A 22,883-nucleotide genomic window follows, 5' to 3' on the forward strand; every position below is an offset into this window, starting at 1 on the left:
CTTATATTCATTCTAACAGCTTTCCTTGTAGTATACAGTATAATGAATGAAATGCTTATTGAATAAATCATTCAAGCAATTGAAAAATTTTACCTCTGATGAATGCCATGAAGGGGACTGTGGCAGAAACCAGGGAGCCGTTACCAAAATATGTCTCTTTTTCTTCTGGATACACAGACTACATTTCTAGCCTCCCTTGTGGTCATGTGACCAAGTTTTGGCCAGTGGAATGCGGACAAAAGTGAGGTACACACTTCCAGGTCTGGACCATAAAACATAGGTATACCAATATGCCAAGTTCTTATTCTTTTAATCGACCTCAGACAGAGAGTATAGTATGCAGACACAAAAGAGCAGCTGTCAGAATTGAAAACTTCTCTAAGATTTACTTCGGCTTAGTAGAAACTTATGTATATGAAAACGCCCATAGCAGAGGGAACATTGGGTAAATCATTTAAGTTTGAAGAGCAGGAAATTTTAGACACCGTTTAGTCTGTAACCTGAATTAATCTTGACTGCCTTATGGCCAGTCTCCATACAGTATGGTATTTGGAAGAAACACAGGTCTGATATACAAACAAGAAATGTAAAGTAATTTACATTTTGGGGGAAGATTTTTAAAGAGGCACCGAAGGGAGACGTATATCACAAGAAGGTTTAACACTCCTTTCAACCATTTAATTCCTCTAAGGGGACATAGTTCTTGTCTCCCTTCTTGTTTGTCCCTCTCTCCTGCAATTGTGTGTAGTAGGACTGTTTTCCCCTAACTCAGCTCTTTATTATGTATTTATCAATTTATTATATATAGATCAATTTAGTTCTTCAGTTCCTTACAGCTCTTCCCTTTAACTCTTACTCTAATCTGCACAACTGAGCCCCAGGAGGGACTTGACAAACCATGAGAAAGTCTTTAGAAGTACAGAAATAGTGTTGGGGAAGGGAGGAGGAAGATGAAGGCTATGTGTATTTACATGTTTTGGTTACAAGTCCAGCCAACCCATTTGCAAATGAATAAAGTGATGCCTAAATAAATTAGGTGATTTGACACTCACTTCTTGTGTCATATGGAGTTGGGCCTAGAAATCAGTGTTAATTCATTTGAAATAACCCTTATTATGGTTCCCTAGCAGGCCATCCTATAGCCTGCCATGTATGAGTCATTTTGCACCCCTAGCTGACAGAACTCTAGGGAGAGTAAGGAAGCCTGAGTTTTTCCTTCTACTAGGTTCGATAACTTTGGGCAGGTGTTGTCCTGTCTAAGGCTCTGTTTTTCTTCATAAGAAGAGCTGGGCAAGATGAACTTTTGGGTCATGTCCAGCACTAATATTCCTTGCTTCTCATCTGTCCTGGGCCCGGCGGCTGTGGCAGTGGTGGCATCGAGCTAGTCAAGAAGCTTCGCCCCCATTTGTCCCTCACCCTATTGTGGGAGAGGGAGAATGTCTCCTTCTTGGTTGCTTGTTTAGTGTCCTTCTAGGACCCACGTGGTGGCCATCTCCCCTTGGCGGGGATCCAGACTTGGCTCTGAGGGCTTCCCAGGGGCTATAAAGGAAGAGGATCCTTCATGAATCAGAGTATCGCTATGCCTTATCCCCACCTGTTCCGAACCAGCTGCAAACCGTGGTTCCCCAGCCTTCAGCAGGCCCACCATGCAGGCACAACCACCAGCCCGGCGCGAGACTGACGAATGCCGAGGCCGAAGCAAGGTGAGAGGGCGGGCCTGGCAGGACCCCGCCTTTGTGGCGTCACGTGAGAGGCGGAGTCGGAAGTGTGACGACGTGCGCGGGGCGGGGATACTGCTGCGCGCGGGCGCGGGGGCGGGGCGCGGCGCTCGCGGCTGCTGCCTGGGAGGGAGGCCGGGCAGGCGTCTGAGCGGCGCGGCTCTCAACCTGACGGGGAAGTGGCCCGGGCGGCCGCAGCTGACTATCCGAGGGCGAAGAGACGGACGACGGAGGCGGGAGCCGGGACCGAACCGGGCGACTTAGAGAGCGAGCGGGTCAGGCTCAGCGTCGGCCACTCTGTCGGTCCGCTGAATGAAGTGCCCGCCCCGCTGAGCCCAGAGCCCGGCGCTTTCCCTGCAAGATGGACGGTTTCGCCGGCAGCCTCGGTGAGTACGGCCGGGGAGTCCTGCCTCTTCTGCGCAGGGTGGGAACTTTGTTCCCTCCGTACACAGCCCAGGGCCTGCCCTCCCCCCTGCCCCTCGGGGTGGCAGCGGCTCCACTGCACATGTTCTCTTCGAGGCTGCCGCCCCTCCGCAGACTCCGGTGGACTGAGGGCCCCTCCCCCATGCCCAGCCCTCCTCCGTGCCAGACCCTCCTTTTCTCCCGGAGCCCCTTTCAGTGCGGGGCCCTCCTTCCCCCCAGTGGGAACCCCTTCCTTCTCAGGCCCCCAATAGCTGGCACACCCCTTCCCTTACACTCAAGGCTCCCCCCTACGGACCCCCCCTTCAGGGTTGGGACACTTTTTCAAATCCAGGCTCCTCTTCAGGGTACAACATTCCACCCCCTTTCCACATACAGAACTCTTTTTCAGGGTGTGGACAGCCTGTACCCGCACAGAGGCTCTTTTTTAGGGTAGGGACCCTCATTCCCCCTACAGGAAGGGGGCATCCCTCGCCCCCCTAGTCTCCACTTTAAATTTGGAGACAACTTTTCAGCATGCTTCAGAGTAGTAGGCAACTTCCCCTTCACGCCCTCCACTTCTCTGAGCATTTTGCAGTGGTGGAGAGACCTAGAAGCACCGGAGCATCACTTGCTTAATACAGGAAAGAGGTGCATCTGTGTTGGGGGACCCTCTTTAAGAGTGAAAGCAGAAGTGTTTTCTGGCTCGGCATGCATGCTGGGGAGAAGTGATTCTGCCCAATGAATCAATAGGAAAGGGGGCCTCTATCAGGGAAGGAAAGGATTCTCCATTTTTGGAAGATGTTGTCTTTGTGGAATGGAGAAAGGGAAGAGGTTATTAAATAGGCTGAAGTGCCTTTTCAGTGTTCCCTTTCACTCAGATGAAGGTAATCTTCTGACTAGGAAAATCCAAACTCCACGCTGCCCTAGAAGCTGAGTCTGGAATTACTACTATTCTTTGAGGCCATTGGAATCTAGTAAAATACTGAGCTCAACTGTTAGAATGGTGAGAGAAACAGTTTCAGCTTTGGCTGATATCACAGGTATGTGATACCTACTGCTGGAATTGTATTTTGAGTATTTTGTATGCAGGTAGCTTGTATTCAAACACCTTTCTTTTACATTTCTTGATAATCTCCACTTGGTTAATGTTCACTGATCAGTGAGCAGTCCGGCCGTAGGCCGTATTATATCCGCACAATATCGAGATTTGATGCATTTTAAAAATCTAAAGTAAAAAAGTAAGTCAAAGAGCATTATAGTTAGTAAAATTCATAATTTTGGTCTTCACTTTTTCTTGGGCAGAAAAATTGTTATCATAGTGCTTTCAGAGTGGAAATCCCAAAATAGGAGGCAACTGAGTGTTGTGTTACTCTTTCCTCCTCTAAGGCACCTGTTGTCCATTATCTAACCTTTGATGTCTTATAATTCCTTACTTAGGTTGGGCTCCTTTTAGAGAGACATCCATTTTTCCCTTGTGCTTTTTTAGCCCCATGCATTGGTTTATTCACAGTAAATATTGGACTGAAAAACTTGTCGTATATATCCATTGAAGGGCTGATCGTATACTGAAGTAAAAATTGAGCGTCTTTTTAGGGGAGGTTGTAGAGAGCTGTGGTATCTTTGTACTGTTTTGGGTCCTCATCTTGTAGGAATGGTGAGATCTCTATTCACTTTAACGTCTTTCCTGTTGATTCTAAGGACTTCTGGAGGGCTTGTTAAAGCTTTATCTTCTCCAAGTGTTTAGAAGGAGTCTTTATCACCAGTTGGGGCACTTAAGTTTATTTTCAAACATTGTGCTTTGTAATAGCTTTCTTCTTAACCAGTTCATGAGGCAAGTAATATAAGAGACCTAGAGATGAAGAATTGCAGTTGGGGCTTGCACTTTTCATAAAGAGCGTCGTTGTTGACCCTAATGTTGGATTTAAAAAATTTATTTGATGCCATGCTTTTGGTGGTATATGATGAGACGTTTCTTTAGATATGGTGTTAATCAGGAACAGAGGAGATATGCCTAACAGAGGAACCTGTGTCTGCAGATAGGGAAGGAAGTGGCTCCTGGCAGTATTTCTGGAGCTGCTCTTGAAGAAGATACTTCTCAGTAGGAGCTCTGTGCTTTCTCTTTCTGTCCCCCTTGTAAGAGTAAAACTAGGCCCCATCTTAATTGAAACCTTAAAGGGGTGGAGGAGGAGTAGTGCTGGTATATTTTACTGGTGTCTTTAAGCGGAACTATGCTGAGCTCTTGCCAAATTGCTTGTTTCTGTTCTCTGCAGTTAATTAGCCTGGAGCTTAGAGTTACATTGATCTTTATTTTATCATCAGGAGAGCCATGACTTTAAAGGCAAGCACTTCTACTCTAGTAGATGTTTTTAAGCTTTTTTAAAAAAAAACAAAAAAAACCCAAGAATTCAAAACACGTGAAGGTCTTCTGGGTTTACAAGTATTACAAGCATTTATTTATTCTGAAGGAAGTATGTATCTCCTTTTACATATTAGATAAATTTTTGAAAAATGGTGAACAAACTTTATAAGCAGAAAAATTGACTATTTTATAAACAGAATAATTTTAGAGAAGAGATTAAGAAAATTCTATGATGGCTCATTTTGTGAAGTGAAAAAATTCAAATTTTACCTTTGATGCGTGTTTAGATAAGAAAACCACCTTATTACGTGCATTTTGTAAGATGTCTAATGGCAATAAAGACTAGGTAGTGGTTTTTGAAATCACAGAGGAATGATAGGGGTTGACCATTTTATGAATGCCACATTGAAGTTACATGGTACTTGTTATATTATCTTTGTTTTATATAAAAACAACTGAAGAATTCTTTTAATCTCCACAGCTGATGAATTTCAGGCAACTTGGCTGGCAGGTGCTTGTACTCTGGAATTTCCCTTAGGTATTATTAATGCATCTCTTAATTCACGAATTACGGTAACTTAAGGCAGCACTTTGGAAACCATTTTTTTTTAACCTAGGAGAGAAAAGTACTCAATTACCTTGATGTCTTGCCTCCAAATCACTACGTATAGATACACATTTGCAAATGTACATACAGCATATATTTTAAATATGTCTCCGTGCAAAAGTGGGAAACTATTGATACAGCTTCTCTTACTGATTTTTTTTTTTATAAGGCAGAGATTGGGGGCATTTCATGCTTAATCTTTTTAGAATCTTTTTCATAATAGAGGTTTAATTTTAAGACTTTTATCTTGGAATTAACCTAGAGATTAGTCTGTTTGCACTTGAAAGAAACCTTATACTTAACCATGTCAGCTTTAAATTTTTCTGCCTCAAAAGTTAAACAACAGAACTTAAAATCTTTTTCCCCCTAGGAAAAATCGTAGTGAATGAAATTGTTGGATTAGTATCTATGAGAAACAACATTCTGGGTACAAGGTGTAAATATGAACAAGTATAGCAGTATGCTTCCACTTATGAACTATTTTCAGAAATTGGTCTTTTTTTTTTTTTTTTTGAGACAGAGTCTTGCTCTGTCACCCAGGCTGGAGTTCAGTTGCGCAATCTCGGCTCACCACAACCTCAGCCTCTCAGGTTCAAGTGATTCTCCTGCCTCAGCCTCCTGGGTAGCTGGGGTTACAGGCTCCCACGCCACACCCGGCTAATTTTTGTATTTTTAGTAGAGACAGGGTTTCACCGTGTTAGTCAGGCTGATCTTGAACTATCTGACCTTGTGATCTGCCCACCTCGACCTCCCAAAGTGCTGAGATTACAAGTGTGAGCCACTGCACCAGGGCTGAAATTAGTCTTTTTAACAATCACATTGTTACAACTGTGATTTCTCATCACAGATAATAGTCTTGCTTTCTTAAAGGAACAGTGCTGTATATGATTTTTAAACATTAGAGCATTCCTTATTTACATGAAAACATTTTTCATGTAATATTTGGGGAGCTTTTTTAAACTTTCAATTTTTATTGGTTGCCTCTCGAAGGATTGAAGATAGACTTACGTAACAGCACATGAGTAGTAACTCTTAAATGGTTAGTAAAGCATCCTCAACATGAGTTAGCTAGAGTATTTCTCAACATGTATATGGATTAACATCGAACATGGACTAGCACTGTGTTTGGTGGTTCTTATGGGAAGGACAAATAAAAGACATGGTTTTTGTCCTTTAGGAGCTTACTGCCTGGTTTTTAAAATAAGTCTATGACTGGGTGCAGTGGCTCACGCCTGTAGTCCCAGCACTTTGGGAGGCTGAGGTGGAAGGATCGATTGAGCCCAGTAGTTTGAGACCTGTGGCAACATAGCAAGACCTTGTCTCTAAAAAACACCAAAAATAGCCATAGTGGCATACACTGGTAACCCCAGCTACTAGGGAGGCTGAGGCAGGAGGATCACTTGAGCACAGGAGTTCAAGGTTGCATTGAGCTAGGATTGTACCCCTGCACTCCACTGGGCCACAGAGCAAACCTCTGCTTCTAAAAACAGTAAATAAAGTACATACTGTATGTTGAGATGTTTATTAAGCCTAAGTACCAGAAATGGGGATGGAGGGAGGAAGCACCATTTAGAATGCTGTGCTATGTTTCAAGCAAGTAACTTCTGAGGGAACATTTGCTGATTGCTAGATTTATCGCTGTAGAACCTGGCGTTTTAAAACAATGAAATAATTTAGCAGTTCAAATTCTAAAGAATCTTTCCGTCCTATGTTTAAGTTGGAATACTGTATAGAAAAATGCGGTATTTCATATGTGGGAGTTTGTTTTTATAACATGTAAAACTTCAATATTCATAAGAAATTTTAGAAAAACATTTTGATTTTCAAATAATTCTAATCCTGTAAAAAAGTTTAGGGAAAGAATCAATTTCGTTTAGTATTGCCTCAGTGTGGAAGATTCCCAAATCTATAGTTTGTGTATATATATATATATATATATTTTTTTTTCGTGACAGAGTCTTGCTCTGTCTTCCAGGCTAGAGTGCAGTGGCATGATGTCAGTTCACTGCAACTTCTGCCTCCCAGGTTCAAGCAATTCTGCCTCAGCCTCCTGAGTAGCTGGGATTACAGGCATGTATTACTATGCCTGGCTAATTTTTGTATTTTTAATAGTGATGGGGTTTCACCATGTTGGCCAGGCTGGTCTCGAACTTGACCTCAGATGATCCACCCACCTTGGCTTCCCAAAGTTCTAGTATTACAGGTGTGAGCCACCGCACCTGACCCCGTAGTATATTTCTATGTCTTAGGCTATTATAATGCCTTAATTTTGCATGCTGTATATGATTTTTAAATATTAATCTAAAGCATTTCTTATTTACAGTTTACAAAGAGCTTTTACCTCATTTAATCTGCATACTAACCTTGGAAGATGAATTATTACCCTTTTATAGATGAAAAAGGTATAGAGAGTATGTTATATTTTTGAAACTTTGAGTCCAGGTTTCTTCTTTTTTTGTATGTTTGGGGGTGTTTGTATCTATGTTAATTTTATTTTTTCGAGACAGAATTTCACTCCTGTTGCCCAGGATGGTGTGTGGTGGCACCATCTTGGCTCACTGCAACTTTTGCCTCCCAGATTCAGGCAATTCTCGTGCCTCAGCCTCCCGAGTAGCTGAGATGACAGGATTGCACCACCACACCTAGCTAATTTTTGTATTTTTAATAGAGATGCGGTTTTGCCATATTGGCTAGGCTGATCTCGAATTCTGGCCTCAAGTGATCTGTCCACCTCAGCCTCCCAAAGTGCTGGGATTACAGTTGTGAGCCACCATACTCAGCCTCATATTGTTTTTAAATAAAACACAATAGGAAAAAAGAATAGAAAAATAAATTATCTTTAGCTCATTTGTACATAGCCGATGTTAACATGTTGATGTACTTGTTCTTTGTCTTTTCCTGTGCTTAAGTTTTTAATAGTTAAAATCATACTGCAGACATAAATTTTGCATTCTGTTTTTTTCATTGGATCCTAACCTTTTTTTTTTTTTTAATTGAACTCAGATTTTTCTGTTGGAATCCGGTGTTCTTTTCTCTACTTCGTTACCGACTCTTTAGAACCGTCGGGTACATACCCAAATCTGAACTTCTCTTCTAAATCAGCTTCTTTTCCTTATTTCCTAGTGACTGTGTCACCCAGCCTTGAAATTTCAGAATCATGTTTGATTCTTTGCCATTTTTGCCTAGGGCATTAGAATCTCTTCTAAGATTTGTCAATTCTTGTCACCTATTCTCATCCCCTTTCTTTTCCACCACTATAGTTCAGGTACTTAATATTTGATGCATGGATAATTGCATGGCCTGAAGAATCTCCACCTGTCCATTTTATCTTGTACAGGACCCTCAGATAAATCTTCCTAAAGCCATGCTTTGCTTGCTTCATTTTCTTAATGAATACATTCAAATACCTTAGCCTCTTCTCAAGTCCTCAATTCAGATTGCTTCATTTTCTTAATGAATACATTATTCAAATACCTTAGCCTCTTCTCAAGTCCTCTGTCATCTCTTGTCTCACCATGTTCTGGCCAAAATGACTGATTTCCTATTCCTCAAATTTTCATCTTTTCATCCTGATGACTATTCTGTATACATTTAAAAGCTCAACTCAAATATTATTTCCTTTCTAAAAACATTTCTTTTTATTTTCAGCCCAAAGCATTCTTCCTTGAACACTCTTGGGGTACTTATTGCAGAATGTTTTTTCTTATAGTTATAAGGTAAAAGTAATTATTATCAATCTTAAAATTATTATGTCTTATTTCCTTAAGCCAAATTGTTTTTATTTTTATATTAGTACTATTTTTTTTGACGGAGTTTTGCTTTGTCACTCAGGCTGGAGTGCAGTGATGTGATCTCAGCTCACTGCAACCTGTGTCTCTTGAGTTCAAGACATTCTCCTGCCTCAGCCTCCCAATTAGGTGATATTACAGGCATGTGCCACCACACCCAGCTAATTTTTGTATTTTTAGTAGAGACGTGTTTCACCATGTTGGCCAGGCTGATCTCGAACTCCTGACCTCAAGTGATCTGCCCCCTGAGGCCTCCCACAGTGCTGGGGGATTACAGGTGTGAGCCACCATGCCCACTGAAGCCAAATTATAAACCTCTTGAAGGCTGTGTTGAAGGTTTTATTGAAGGCTGAAACTCTCATGTGTCTTTGAAGTCTTGCAGTGGAGATGTCATGATCTAGTAAAATGTGGAGGAAAAAAAATATATAGTTGATGACTTAACCTTCACTTTCATACCTCATTTTTTAAAAGAAATGACATTTGAAGACCAAAAGATTGTAATATATAGTCAGAATAAAAAGTTGTAAAATTACTTTAAAAATTAAATATGGCTCATGCCTGTAATCCCAGCAGTTTGGGAGTCTAAGGTGGGTGGATCCCTTGAGCTCAGGAGTTTGAGACCAGCCTGGGCAACATGGTGAGACTCTGTCTCTACCAAAAGTACAAAAAAATTAGCCAGGCATGGTGGTACATGCCTGTGGTCCCAGGTACCTAGGCGGCTGAGGTGGAAGGATTGCTTGAGCCTGGGAGGTAGAGGTTGCAGTGAGCTGAGATTGCACTACTGTGCTTCACCCTGGGTGACAGTGAGACCCCACCTCAAACAAGCAAACAAACAAAAACTCACTGTGTTCTTTTTTCTTATTTCACCTGAAATGAGTGAAATGTTCTAGACTTTGTCGGGAATCTGGTAAGGAATTCTGTGCCAGATTCTAGGGTGCTGTTTTCAAGTACAGTCATGTGTATGACCTATTAATGGTTTTTGAAATCAGGTTAGTAGTGGTCAGGACCAACATTAGAAAAATGAGGAGAAAAGGAAGAGATAATATAAAATATCAGTACTTCGTGTGATATTGCTTCATGGAACATTTAATTTCTGTTAAATATATTTACCTTAGATTTCAGCGTAGAATATCTGTTGGTCACAATCAGATGCAAGATACATTTTTAGTGCTAATCCCTATCTTTGAGAGAATAGGTGAAAAGGTTGTCATACATGAAAAGGTGGATGAACAATTAGAAGTAATCATGAGTTGTGTGCTGTGTCTTTGACAAGTTTTTAGCGTCTGAATATAATGATTAGAATATGTTTAATATCAGTAGCAGCAAAAAGATATTAGTTCTAGAATCAGTGTATTTCAGGCAAACTCAGTATGTAAAGAAGTGATTTTATAAAATTGATGAGCTAGGGTATATTTACCTTGCAGATCAATTATTTGCTTTGAAAGAGAATGTTCAGGCCAGGCAGGGTAGCTCACACCTATAATGCTAGCACTTTGGGAGGCCAAGGTGGGAATATCACTTGACACCTGGAGTTCAAGACCAGTCTGGGCAACATAGCGAGACCCTGTCTCTACCAAAACAAAAACAAAAATTAGCTGAATGTGGTGGTGCATGCCCAGCTCCTTGGGAGGCTGAGGTGAGAGGATTGCTGGAGCCTGAGAGGTGGAGGCTGCAGTGAGCTATGATCATGCTACTGCACTCCAGCCTGGATGGCAGAGTGAACAGTGAGACCCTGTCTCAGATAAATAAGAAAGAGGATTTTCCTTGTTTGTAGTGTGGTAAGTATCCCCTATGTGATGCCTGTCATGTGAGAGATCCCTGGGAGCCAAAAACAACAACTGCAAAAAAGAGGACTTACCATGTTTCTTTATTTTTAAGCTCGTCTGATGAAATTGTCTGTGTCTTGACTGGTTTACCACTTAGTCGCTCAAGTATTCTTCCCCCAGGAAGCTGTCTCAGATTAGTCTTGTACACTCAAACCGTTGCACCATAGTGGTTCTAAAGTGGAGGGTACTGAGCCCTTAACGCCTAAGGGATCTGGAAGTATAGCCAAAGTGGAAATCTATTTAACTTTAAAATTCATATGATTGTTTTGCAACCATTGTAATAAAGATTTGTTCAGACAGGAATCATCAATAGATGCTAAGTTTAAGGGGATATTTTGATGAGGAGCAGGATGTCTGCATGTTCTTAAATTTCTCCCCATATAATGCTTATTACTTGTAAGGGGGGAATACAGTAACTCAATATGGTGGTAAAATCGGACAATACCTTGTGTGCATGATCAAAATAAATATCACCAGTGGATGTGGTGTGTCTATGCATGTGATGCCCTGAAAAGAACACATCACTTATGGTGTTTACCAGTCATGACTTCATAGCCTGAATCTAATCATGAAGAAATTTTAAACTCCAGATGGGGAACATCCTATTTTTTAAAACGTTGGGGTGCTAGTTTTTCTTTTCTTTTTTTTAATGTTATAAAAATAGAATCTGTGGAAACATTCCAGATCAAAGGAGACTTAAGAGATATGATAACTAAATGGACTGCCCGATTTTAGACTATATCTTTTATAGAGGGGAAATTATAATAAAGGATATTATTGGATCACTTGGCAAAATTGGAATATGGATAGTAGTAAGTATTGCATTAATGTTTATTGAAGTTGGTAACTGTCTTAAGGTTATGTAACAGAATGTTTTTATTCTTCGGAAATGCATACCAAAGTTTTTAGGGAGAAAGGGCCATGATGTTTATAACTTAATGTTTAAATGGTTCAGAAAACAAATGTAATAACATATGTGGGTGTTTGTTTTGTTTTGTTTTAAGATAGAGTCTCGCTCTGCTGCCCAGGCTGGAGTACAGTGGTGTAGTCTTGGCTCACTGCACCCTCTACCTCCTGGGTTCAAGTGATTCTCCTGCCTCAGTCTCTCAAGTAACTGGTATTACAGGCGCATGCCACCATGCCCAGCTAATTTTGTATTTTTAGTAGAGACAAGATTTCAACATGTTTGTCAGGCTGGTCTGGAACTCCTGACCTCAGGTGATCCACCTGCCCTTTCAAAGTGCTGGGATTACAGGCATACTGTGCCTGGTCATGTGTGTGTGTGTGTGTGTGTGTGTGTGTATATATATACATACATATATATATACATATATATGTATGTATATATATACACACACACACATATACACACCCACAGGAAGCACATGGGTAAAATGTTAACAATAAGTTAATTTGGTGAAAGCTATATGGATATTCTTTGTTCTGTTTTTGTTCTAACAGCTTTTCTGTGAGTTTGGAATCATTTTCAAATGAAAGGATTTTTTAAAAAATGTGAACTTTGCATTATACTTCATAGTATAGCATTTAAAAAATTTGAAACTATTTTGTCTTCCAGAAAATTCCAGGCAAACCCTTGAAATAAAATTATGGTTCCAAGAATATGTTCCGTGTATATATCATGTAGCTTCCTTTCATTCCTAAGCCTCAGTTTGAGAAACACGTCTCTGGGCCAAAGGTAGCTGTGGTTCAGATTTAGCTGACAGACACGTTTTGTTTGGCCCTTTTGAGTGTTTTAAAAATTGAGAAATTTCACATAACAATGTGGATCTTTGGTTTCTATTGAAAAATAGAATGATCTTGCCACTCCGGGCTTGCATTCCATTCCAGATAGTCTATGTATTCACTAAGTGGTATCCCAGGTTAGTACCTCAGTCCCTACCTTACATGCAGCTTGTTTCAGTCATTTCTTTCTTGGCCTCTGTAGCCCTATGTTTGCAACCTTTACCTAGCCCAAAAGGTGATGAAAGTGTGTCTTTTTGAAAATTAAATTGCTAAATAGATGCCCTATCACCCTCTAATATTTTAGTGTTTATTTCCTATAAATAAGGCATTATTCTACACAACGATACTACAACCAACAAAATCAGGAAATGTTGATACGTTACTAATTCTCAGACCCATTCTGGTTTCACTAATTTTTCTCAATAATGTCTTCTATAGCAAAAAGATCTAGTTCAGAATTACATGTTGAATTTTGTTTTCATTTCTCTTCAGTCTCTTTGATATGGAACAGTTCCTCAGTCTTCCTTGGGTTTTGTGACCTTGACACTTTAGAAAGTTGCAGTCCAGTTGTTTTGTAGGATATTCCTAAATTTAATGTTTCATCTTGATTAGATTCAAATTTATGCAATTTTGGGAGAAATGCTACAGAAGTGAAGCTGTGTTTGTCTCATTGGATCCTGTTAGGTGATCACATCACTGATGATGTCCACTTTGATCACTTGGTTTCTGCTAGACTTGGCCACAATTTTACAGTTTAAAAAATATTACAATTTTAATAATTGTAGAATTATTTTTCTTGTTTTACTTGGTAGTTAAAAGCTGTTTTGTAAGATGTGCTTTGAAACTGTGTATATTTTCAGTTCTTCATCAGACCTTCAGTTTATTGGTTTATTTATATGTGTATGGACTCAGGTTTTTATTTTTTAATTTTTTAACTTCTTATATTAGAGACAGGGCCTCACTTGTTGCCCAAACTGGAGTATAGCAGCACGATTGTGTCTCATCACAACCTCCGCCTCCCAGGCTCAAGTGATTCTCCTGTCTCAGCCCCCCGAGTAGCTGGGATTACAGGTGTGTGCCACTACCACTTGGCTAATTTTTGTATTTTTAATAGGGATGGGGTTTCACCATGTTGGCCAGGCTGGTTTCACACTCCTGACCTCAAATGATCCACCCACCTCAGCCTCCCAAAGTGCTGGAATTACAGGTGTGAGCCACCATTCCCAGCCAGGTTTCTTACTTTTTTGGTGGGTTATAATTCATTACTGTTTATTCTGATGCTCAAATTGGCCCTGTTTTGGCAAGTAGATGCCCATATAAACTATCTGCTTTGTTCTTTTGCCATGTTGTCCTTATCCTTTGATGACTTTCTTGCTTTGGGACACAATAAGATGATCCAGGTTCACCTTGTAGTTTCTTCGCTCCAGCTCTAGAACTAGTCATTTTTCCCAGGAGCCCTAGTTATTTTATGGAGAAAGGTATTTAGAAACCAAGTTCTGTACACTAGTTGTGTTCATTACTGCTGGAGTCTTCTTCACAGTAGTTAAAATAAAGGAATATATTTATGTATATATGTGTGTGGCAATGTGTAGATATAGGTATATTTTTACAACAGCATAGGGTTAATTTTGGTTTCTTCGTTTTATATATTTATAATTACTTCCCCAACAGAAACCTGGCTTCCATTATGTTTAACATATTTGTTTATTTGATGAGTCCTCCCCTACATAATCAATCTCCTGTCTCCAGTGGTTTCTACTTCCTTGCCTGTTCAGGTTCTGATTGAACCTGTGTTGGCTGCCCCTTCATCTTACAGACATTCTCATCCCATCAGGGCTCCACCATCCTATGCCAGGCTGCCTTTATCATCCACCTGGTTGTTGATACCTTGCACTAAGTTTTGACACCCTATGCTATGCTGCTGCTTTGCCAGAATAACCTCTTTACACACTTGCCTCGCACTGCCTGCCTTGATAGCTTTCGGACTGAACTATGGAGGAAGGGGAGAAGCCTAATCATTTTTAGAGAAAACAATAGCTTTAATGAAAAAATTGAAAACTGTAGCTTTTCCACCAAATATCACAAGTATTTCTTCATTTTATATCACTTCCCAAATGTTATTTACATGTGCATTAGTCTGCTAGAGCTACCATACTAAATTACTACAGACTGGGTGGCTTAAACAACAGGAACATGTTTTCTCACAGTTCTGGAAGCTAGAGGTCAGAGATCAATGTTTTGGCAGGTTTGATTTCTTCTGACACCTTCCTCCCTTGTTTGCAAGTTGCCATCTTCTGTGTCCTCATGTGGCCTTTTCTCTGCACATATCACTGGTGTCCTGTGTGTCCAGATTTCTTCTTATAAGGATACCAGTTGTATTCGATGAGGCGCTCCACCATCTCTACCAAAAGTACAAAAAACTTAGGCTTGGTGGTACATACCTGTGATCTCAGGTACTCAGAAGGTTGAGGTGAGGAGATTGCTTGAGCCTGGGAGGTGGCTCAAGCCTTGCAGTAAGCTGAGATTGCACCACTGCACTCCAACCTGGGTGACAGAGCAGTAACTGAAACTAATTATAGATCCTAGAATGAAAATCTAATGATTTAACAAATATTTATTAAGTAAATCCTATATGCCAGGCATTGTTTTCATGCTGGGAATGTCAGTGAACAAAACAAAAATCCCTGCTCTCATAAAGCTTGTATTATTGTGAGGGGAGATGGACAATAAAAAGTTTTTACTAAATCACTCACTCTTTGGAGGTCAGTGGCTTCTGTGTAAACAATGTCTACATTTTCAGTTATAAGCACATTATCTGTTTTTCTTTGCTTTTTTTTTTTTTTTTTTTTTTTTTTTTTTGGGAGAGAGAGTCTCACTTTGTTGCCCAGGCTGGAGTGCAGTGGCATGATCTCGGCTTACTGCAACCTCTGCCTCCTGGTTCTAGCAATTCTCCTGTCTCAGCCTACCTAGTAGCTGGGATTACAGGCATGTGCCACTATGCCTGGCTAATTTTTTGTATTTTTAGTAGAATCAGGGTTTCGTCGTGTTACCCAGGGTGGTCTCAATCTCCTGACCTCGTGATCCACCCGCCTCAACCTCCCAAAGTGCTGGTATTACAGGTGTGAACCACTGTGCCTGGCCGAACATTATGCTTTTTTCTTAGAATAGCTGTTGGTGATATAACCTGTGTCGAATTTGGTTGTGTCAGATTATACAGAAAAGTAATCTTCTGGATACAAAAACAGGTAGTTAAAACATTGATAGCTGTCCTAGGGCTGCTTTGTTATCATACATTTTAGTCTCAGTATCTGATTTTGGTAGGTTTTTGGTATATGTATATGCATGTAGAAAATACACATGCCCATTTTGCAGGCTTCCCTTCTCAGTTCCTTTTTTTTTTAATCATTTATATTTAAGGTCTTATTATCTACTATACTATTATGGTTGGACATATATTTCTTTTTGTTTTTAGTATTTGTTTCTTATTAAAGATTTTGGCTGTGTTTCAATAAAATCTTTTCTTTTTTTCAGGTTAATTATTATAGGTCACTGTTTATCAATCTGGGTTCAGGACCTCTATCCAGTTACTAGAGAATTCTCGGGATGCTGAGGAGGTCTTCAAACAGCTGTTTGTGGGTGGTGGTGTTGGTAGAGGCAAACAGTGGGTTGTGTGACCAGGATGAGGTCACCTCTTCCACCTTCTGGCCCTCTTTCTTTCCGGACTTTAACACCTACTTTGGTACTTAAAGCAATTTGGGCTATATTTTGTGCTCTGAAGAGTTGTTTAGTAGTAGCACATATAAGATCATCATCTTATAGGTGTTTTTTGAATGAGTCTATGTCATAGCAACAAAGGGTTGTTTTCAGTAGTTTGAAAACCATTGATAGGATTTTTACCTCATTCTATTCTTATTTAACCTATATATGGTCACCAAATTATTCTAATACACCATTTCATTGTCACCCCCTGGTTTAAGAACTTTCAAGTTTCTATGAGATTAATTCTAACATGGTGTCCAAGTTGTCCTGCCACCTGGCTCTCATCTACCTTTCCAGCTTCACTCCTTACTACTGCCCCTACATGGATTCCCTCAGTATCCCTTTTCTTTGCCTCATTTTTTTTGTTAACTGGTTTCTTCTTATAGCATTATTTAATATCTTCCCGTTCTCTTACTAATTTTTATCTTACTGTTTATCCAAACTAGTTTAAGGTCCACCTCGTCTTATGACCATTTTAATTAATCCACAGGGATTTTCTCTCCTATTTTCTGAAATCTAGCACGTTTGGTTTTACTTACAGAGACCAATCACATATTTGCCTTATGTTAAGTCATATATAATCGTTTAAGTATTTCATGTTTATCTTGTCTCTTCAGTTAGGCAATACATTTCTTAAGGACAGGAATGTGTCTTACACTTGGTTGAATATATTGCCTTTTGAGTGGTAACTGCTCTCATATCCAGTGCCTGACTGCTTTGGCCAATGGGAAAAACCACAGGATCAGTGGATTGATATAATTCTCTTTAAACTTTTTATTTTTATTTAATCTAGTTTTCTCTCCTTTGTGCAATGATACATCTGTGACATATTGGCAAAGTCATTAGTCCTGGAGTAATATAATACCTGAGAACATATTAATTTTTAAAATTTTATTTTATAAAGAAACTGAGTTGAAGAAAGAGAAAATAACTTGCTTAGGTTCAGTGGTTGACAAACTACCACCTTCTGGCCAGCCTGGTCTCTTTTTTGTTCTGTCTGAGAAAATGGTTTGTACATTTTTAAGTAGTTGAAAAATCAGAAGAATATTATGATACATGAAAATCATATGACATTCAAATTTCAATATTCCTAATAAAATTGTATTGGAACATAGCCATACTCATTTACTTAGGGATTGTCCATAACTGCTGTCACCTAACAGTGGCAGAATAGAGTAGTTGTAACAGAGACCAGATGGCCTGCAGAGCATAAAAGTCTGTACTAGCTGGCTTTTTATAGAAAAAAGTTTTCAACCCTTGCTTAAGATAAACTTATGGTAGAGCCATGGTTTAATTCTAGGCAGTTTAGCCTTTAACCATACTCTCCTGAACATAGCATGGGATCTTTGGGGAACTGCTAAGTAAATATTAATAATTGCATATAGAGAGGAGAGGTGAAGGCAGGAGAGGACCGTATCACCAAGGATCTTCATTGTCATGCTGAGGAGTTTGAATTTGGCCCTCAAGGTGATGGGAGAGCCACTAAAGGACTTTTAATCAAGGTTGGATTTTAGAAAGTTTAGTCTGCTGATACTGGGGAGTATGAATTGGAACAGACAATACTGAAAATAGAAATATCAGTGTGGAGTTTTTGCAGTAATCTGGGAGAGACATAATGAGGGGCCTGAAACAGGTCTCCTTTCTTCAGTAGCAGGATGGGAGATACAGACAGATTTAAAATTAAAGGAAAAATCTACAAGACTCTCTTGTGAATCAGGCACTTTATGCATGTAATTTTAAGTGTTCCTAACTCTGAAATATTATTTTATAATACAAATTAAAAAGGCTCAAAAAAGCCATAAGTGGGATAACTGGAGTTTGATCTTTAAAAATCTTTGCTTGTTTTACTGAACTTTTGGTACATCCGTTTTTACCTGGGAATAGTGCTACCTAATTACTTTGGATTGAATCACTTTTTCTATTTTCCAAATAGCTTATAATTGCCACAGAAAAATACATAGCCAAATAACTAAGGAGATTCTGAACTACGTTACTATGTGCTTTTATTTCCCTGTATTAAGTACAGGTTTGTTCACTCTGGATCCAGAATGAATTTGAGTTTTGACTTTTTGTAAGTCCTTCATTTACATTTGAAAAAAAATTCTTTAAGTGTAAGGTAAATATTTTTAATGCCTTAACTTGACAAACTTGCTGCATACCGTAGGGTAGATCTATGGAATTTGAAAAACAGCAGATAAGATAAAGACACATTCCTAAGAGATGTATGAGAAAGTGTCTTTAGAGCTAGGTTTTCAGAATCATTTTCTTTTCCTTGCTTATTAATCTCCTCCTACCTCACATCACTGACATTTTGTTTTAACCCAGGTTAAGGCAGTCAGCTATTTTTGTCAGACTTCATGGACTTATTTAAAACTGGGTGTACTCTGCTCCCTTGGGGATTTGTCTGGCATTTTTGTTATCAAATGCATTCTCAATAGCAAATTCTCACAGTCCTTTGTTTTAAAACAACATTAGAACATTTCATATCTTGGTTTTAGAGAATAGAACTACAGAGTAGTATTCAGATTTCAAAATTTTTAAATCAGCTTTATTGAGCTGTCTGTTACCTATCATAAAATATGACAATTTTAGGAGTACAATGTGCCTTGAAAAAATTTGTATAGTTGTGTATCCACTACAACAATCAAGATACAGAATATTTCGTTACCCAAAAAATTCTCTCATGCCTCTTTGTAGTCCCTTCCCTCTACCTCCAATTCTTGGTAACTGCTGATCTGCTTTTTTTCTACTATATTTTGTCCCTCCCTTTCCTTCCTTACCTTCTCCTTCCTTCCTTACCTTCTCCTTCCCCCCTTCCCTTCTCCTTCCCTCCTTTCCTTCCTTCTTTGCTCTGTCTCCAGGTTGGAGTGCAGTGGCACCATCTCTGTTCACTGCAACCTCCACTTCCCGATCTCAAGCAATCCTCTCACTTCAGCCTCCCAAGTAGCTGGGACTATAGGCACACCACCATGCCCAGCTAATTTTTTTTTTTTGTATTTTTTTAAGAAATGGGGTTTTACCATGTTGCCCAGGCTGGCCTTGAACTCTGGGCTCAAGCAATCCATCTGCTTTAGCTTCCCAAAATTTTGGAATTACAGGGGTGAGCCACCATGTCCAAGGAATTTTGTCTTCTAGAATTTCACATGACTGGAATCTTATAATCTGTGGTCTTTTTTGTGCTTTTTACTTAGCATATTGCTTTAGAGATTCATCCGTGCTGTTTGTTTCACTAGTTCATTCCTTTTTATTGCTAAGTAATATTTCTTTGTACGAATATACCACACTTAGTTTATTCCCTGGATGATGGACATTGCAGTTGTTACTAGTTTTGGCTGTTATGAATAAAGCTGCAGTGGACATTCGAGTATACATCTCCTTTCAGGCCGTAACATCCACAATATGTTTTCTTTATGGATTTGCCTATTTAGTGCTCATTTTTTAAAAAAAATCAGTTGTCTTAAGTTTTGAGAGTATTTTATGTGCTTTGGATACTTGTGGTTCACAAATATTTTCTCCCAGTCTGTGGCTTGCCTTTTCATAAATTAACAGTCCTTAAGAGTGAAAGTTTTTTATTTTGATGAAATCCATTTTATCAGTTTATTTTGATGTTCAACTTATTTAATTTTTCTTTTGTAGTTGATACTTTTTGTGGAATTTTTGCCTAACCAAGGTCACAAAGATTCTTATCATTTCTTAGTTTTTGCTATTTTTAGGTCAGTGATCTCTTTAGAGTTAATTTTTTATTAGGGTATGGGGCAAAGGTCAAGGTTCATTTATTTGTACACTGATAATTCCTTTGTTCCAGCACAATTTGTTGAAAAGATTGGCCTTTTTCCATTGAATTGCCTTGGCACTTTTGCTAAAAATCAACGGACTACGTATGTGTAGATGCAGTTTTGCACTCGGCATTGTGTTCTGTCAGTTTGTTCGTCACTAAGCAAATACCACATTGTCTTAATTTCAATAGCTGCATAGTATAGATTTTCATTAAAATTTTTTTATAGTTGAAAAATAATGTAGAAGAAATGAAAAATTACGTAAAGGACCTCCCGGGCTCAAGTGATCCTCCCACTCACCTCCAGGAGTAGCTGGGACTATAGGCACACACCAGCATGCCTTGCTAATTTTTGTATTTTTAGTAGAGACTGAGTTTCACCATGTTGGCCAGGCTGGTCTTGGAACTCCTGACCTGAGGTAATCTGCCCACCTCGGCTTCCCAGTGTGCTGGGACTACAGGTATGAACCACTGTGCCTGGCCTACTTTTAAAATTACTTTCAAGGGCTGAGCATGGTGGTTCACACCTATAATCCCAGCGCTTTGGGAGTCCGAAGCAGGAGGATCGCTTGAGCCCAGGTAGGCAGAGTTATTCCCAGGTAAAAATAGACATAGTAAAGTTCAGTAAAAAGAGCATAGGCTTCTCTAAGGCTCAAAAGCTCACTTAGAGCTTTTCTGCGCCTTTTGTTTGTTTTTAATTTTTCAAGAAATGAGATCTTACTTTGTTGACTAGGCTGGTCTCAATCTCCTGGGCTCAAGCAGTCCTCCCTACTCAGCCTCCCAAAGTGCTGGGATTATAGGCATGAGCCACCATGACCAACCATGAGCCTTATTTGTAAAACAGTGATAATATTTCAGAGTTACTGTGAGCACCTGAAATTATATACTTGAAGTGCCTGATTCATAAGAGTCTTGTTGATTTTTCCTCTTTAATTTTAAATCTGCCCTATCTCCTATCCCACTGCCAAGGGAAGGGAGGAAGAGACCTGTTTCAGGTCCGTATCATGTCTCTCCTAGATTGAGTTCAAGACCAGCCTGGGCTACATAGCAAGACCTTGTCTCTACTAGAAAGAAAATATATGAGCCAGGCATGGTAGTGCATACCTTCAGTCCCTGTTACTTGGGAGGCCAAGATGAGAGGATTGCTTGAGTCCAGGAGTTCAGGATGGAGTGAGCTATGACCTTGTACTGCACTCCAGCCTCTGTGACAGAGCGAGAACCTGTCTCAAGTAAATAAATAATAAAATTACTTTAAAAAACATGATCTTCTTAATTCACTAGCAATCTTAGGAATTAGATAGACATTAATATCCATATTTTACAAATGAGGAAACTATAAAGTTTAAGAGGGAAACTATAAAGTTTAAGAGTTTAACTATCATATAGTTAGTGTGATAAAGCACTGAAGCCCAAGTCATGCCTTTTAAAATGTGATGCTTTCCACTATACCATACTTCTTTCATTTGCTATTTTCTTATATTGAATATTGAAGAATGCGTGTTTTATGAATAATTCAATCACAAAATTTTATTTTAATTATATAGCTATATGAAGACAACTAATCCATTTCCTTGGTTACTAACATGAGACATACTAAGAAGTCAAAATTCCCAATCTAAAATGCAAAGAGAAAAAGTCATCAAAATTGGGCTTTTATTTAGGTAGTGGTGTTTTACGACCAGAATAAGTACTTACAGTTTGATTTTAAATTTAGAAATGCAGAAAAGAGGCAAGATTTGTTAAAGCAGATGTATTTCTTGAAAAAATTATTTTAAGAATTAAAGATTTTCTCAGAATGATAGAATTTAAGCTTTAGACTACTTTGAGTGTGTGTATGTATGTTTTTTATCTATATTCTCTTCTGTTGCCAGACCTTCTGTTCTTTGTGACCTTAGGTTCCATCCCTCCCATTTCCTCCTCTGCATGAGTCCTCCCACAATGTCAGGTCATAGTTAGGGGTTTTTTGCAGGAGTAGTGGTGAAAGATGACTGTGACTAGAGTTTGAGTAGTGGTGGCAAAAGAAATTGATAGGGTTTGGAATATATTTTGAGGAGCCTATGGATGTGCTTGATGAATGGACATAAGGGATGAAGAAAAGGAATGAGTTATGGATTCATTCGTAGTTTTTCAGCTTAATCAATTGGTAATACTATTTACTGTTGTGGAGAAGACTTAGATGAATTGGATCAGCTGTACAGTGAAAGAAGGGAAATCAGATAGAAGCTATTTTTTTTAAGTTTTGTTTTCATAAAAAGTAATACCACATCTCAGACATTGCAAAGGTAGATACTAGATGAAATTACTTATGATCCTGACTTCCTGACACAATTAATTTTAATTGTTTTGGTGTATATCTTTATAGTCTTGTGTAGGGGTTGGCAACCTTTCTGTAAAGGCAGCTACTTAGCTCTGTTGTAGCATGAAGGCAGCCATAAACAATATGTAAACATATGAGTATACTTGTGTTCCCATAAAGCTTTATTTATGGATGCTGAACTTGAACTTCATGTAATTTTCACATATTGCAAAATATTCTTTTACTCATTTTCCCCCAAATATTAAAAAATGCAAAAACTGTTCTTTGTGTGCAGGCTACACAAAAACAGTTGGCAGGCCCAATTTGGCGGTCTAGCCGGTTTGCTGGCCCCTGGTCTTGTGCATTTGTTTTATGGTTACCAGTCATATCTTACATTGAATTTTATTATCTACCTTTTCTACTTTATGTATGTGCATACTTTTTAAATTGAAAAACAAAGTGATTGCATTTGTTGAAGAGTAGGCCCTGACAAAGTTAGTTTACAAAGTGCCTTTATAGTTGTTATGTTTTTAAATTGTTAAAATAACCATGGGAAGTGTGTGTCATGCTTAATGTAAAGTAAAATATATATTATGTACATAATTGAGGG

At 39.1% G+C, this 22,883-nt stretch overlaps 1 protein-coding gene across 4 annotated transcripts in view; it reads left to right on the plus strand.

The window, feature by feature from the left end:
- The first annotated feature begins 1,821 nt into the window (after positions 1-1,821).
- The window catches only part of EML4 (EMAP like 4), a 153,991-nt gene continuing 132,929 nt past the window's right edge, over positions 1,822-22,883 (plus strand). For 3 of the 4 annotated variants that reach the window (XM_010337475.3, XM_003926779.3, XM_074396462.1), the window contains exon 1: positions 1,822-2,104. In XM_010337475.3, coding sequence (XP_010335777.2) covers positions 2,080-2,104 — 25 coding nt within the window. In that variant the 5' untranslated portion in view covers positions 1,822-2,079. The remainder of the gene's footprint in view (positions 2,105-22,883) is intronic. The other variant, XM_074396452.1, reaches the window with a different exon arrangement.

The sequence above is a fragment of the Saimiri boliviensis genome, chromosome 1 (assembly GCF_048565385.1).
Source record: "Saimiri boliviensis isolate mSaiBol1 chromosome 1, mSaiBol1.pri, whole genome shotgun sequence".
In the NCBI taxonomy this organism is placed as follows: domain Eukaryota; kingdom Metazoa; phylum Chordata; class Mammalia; order Primates; family Cebidae; genus Saimiri; species Saimiri boliviensis.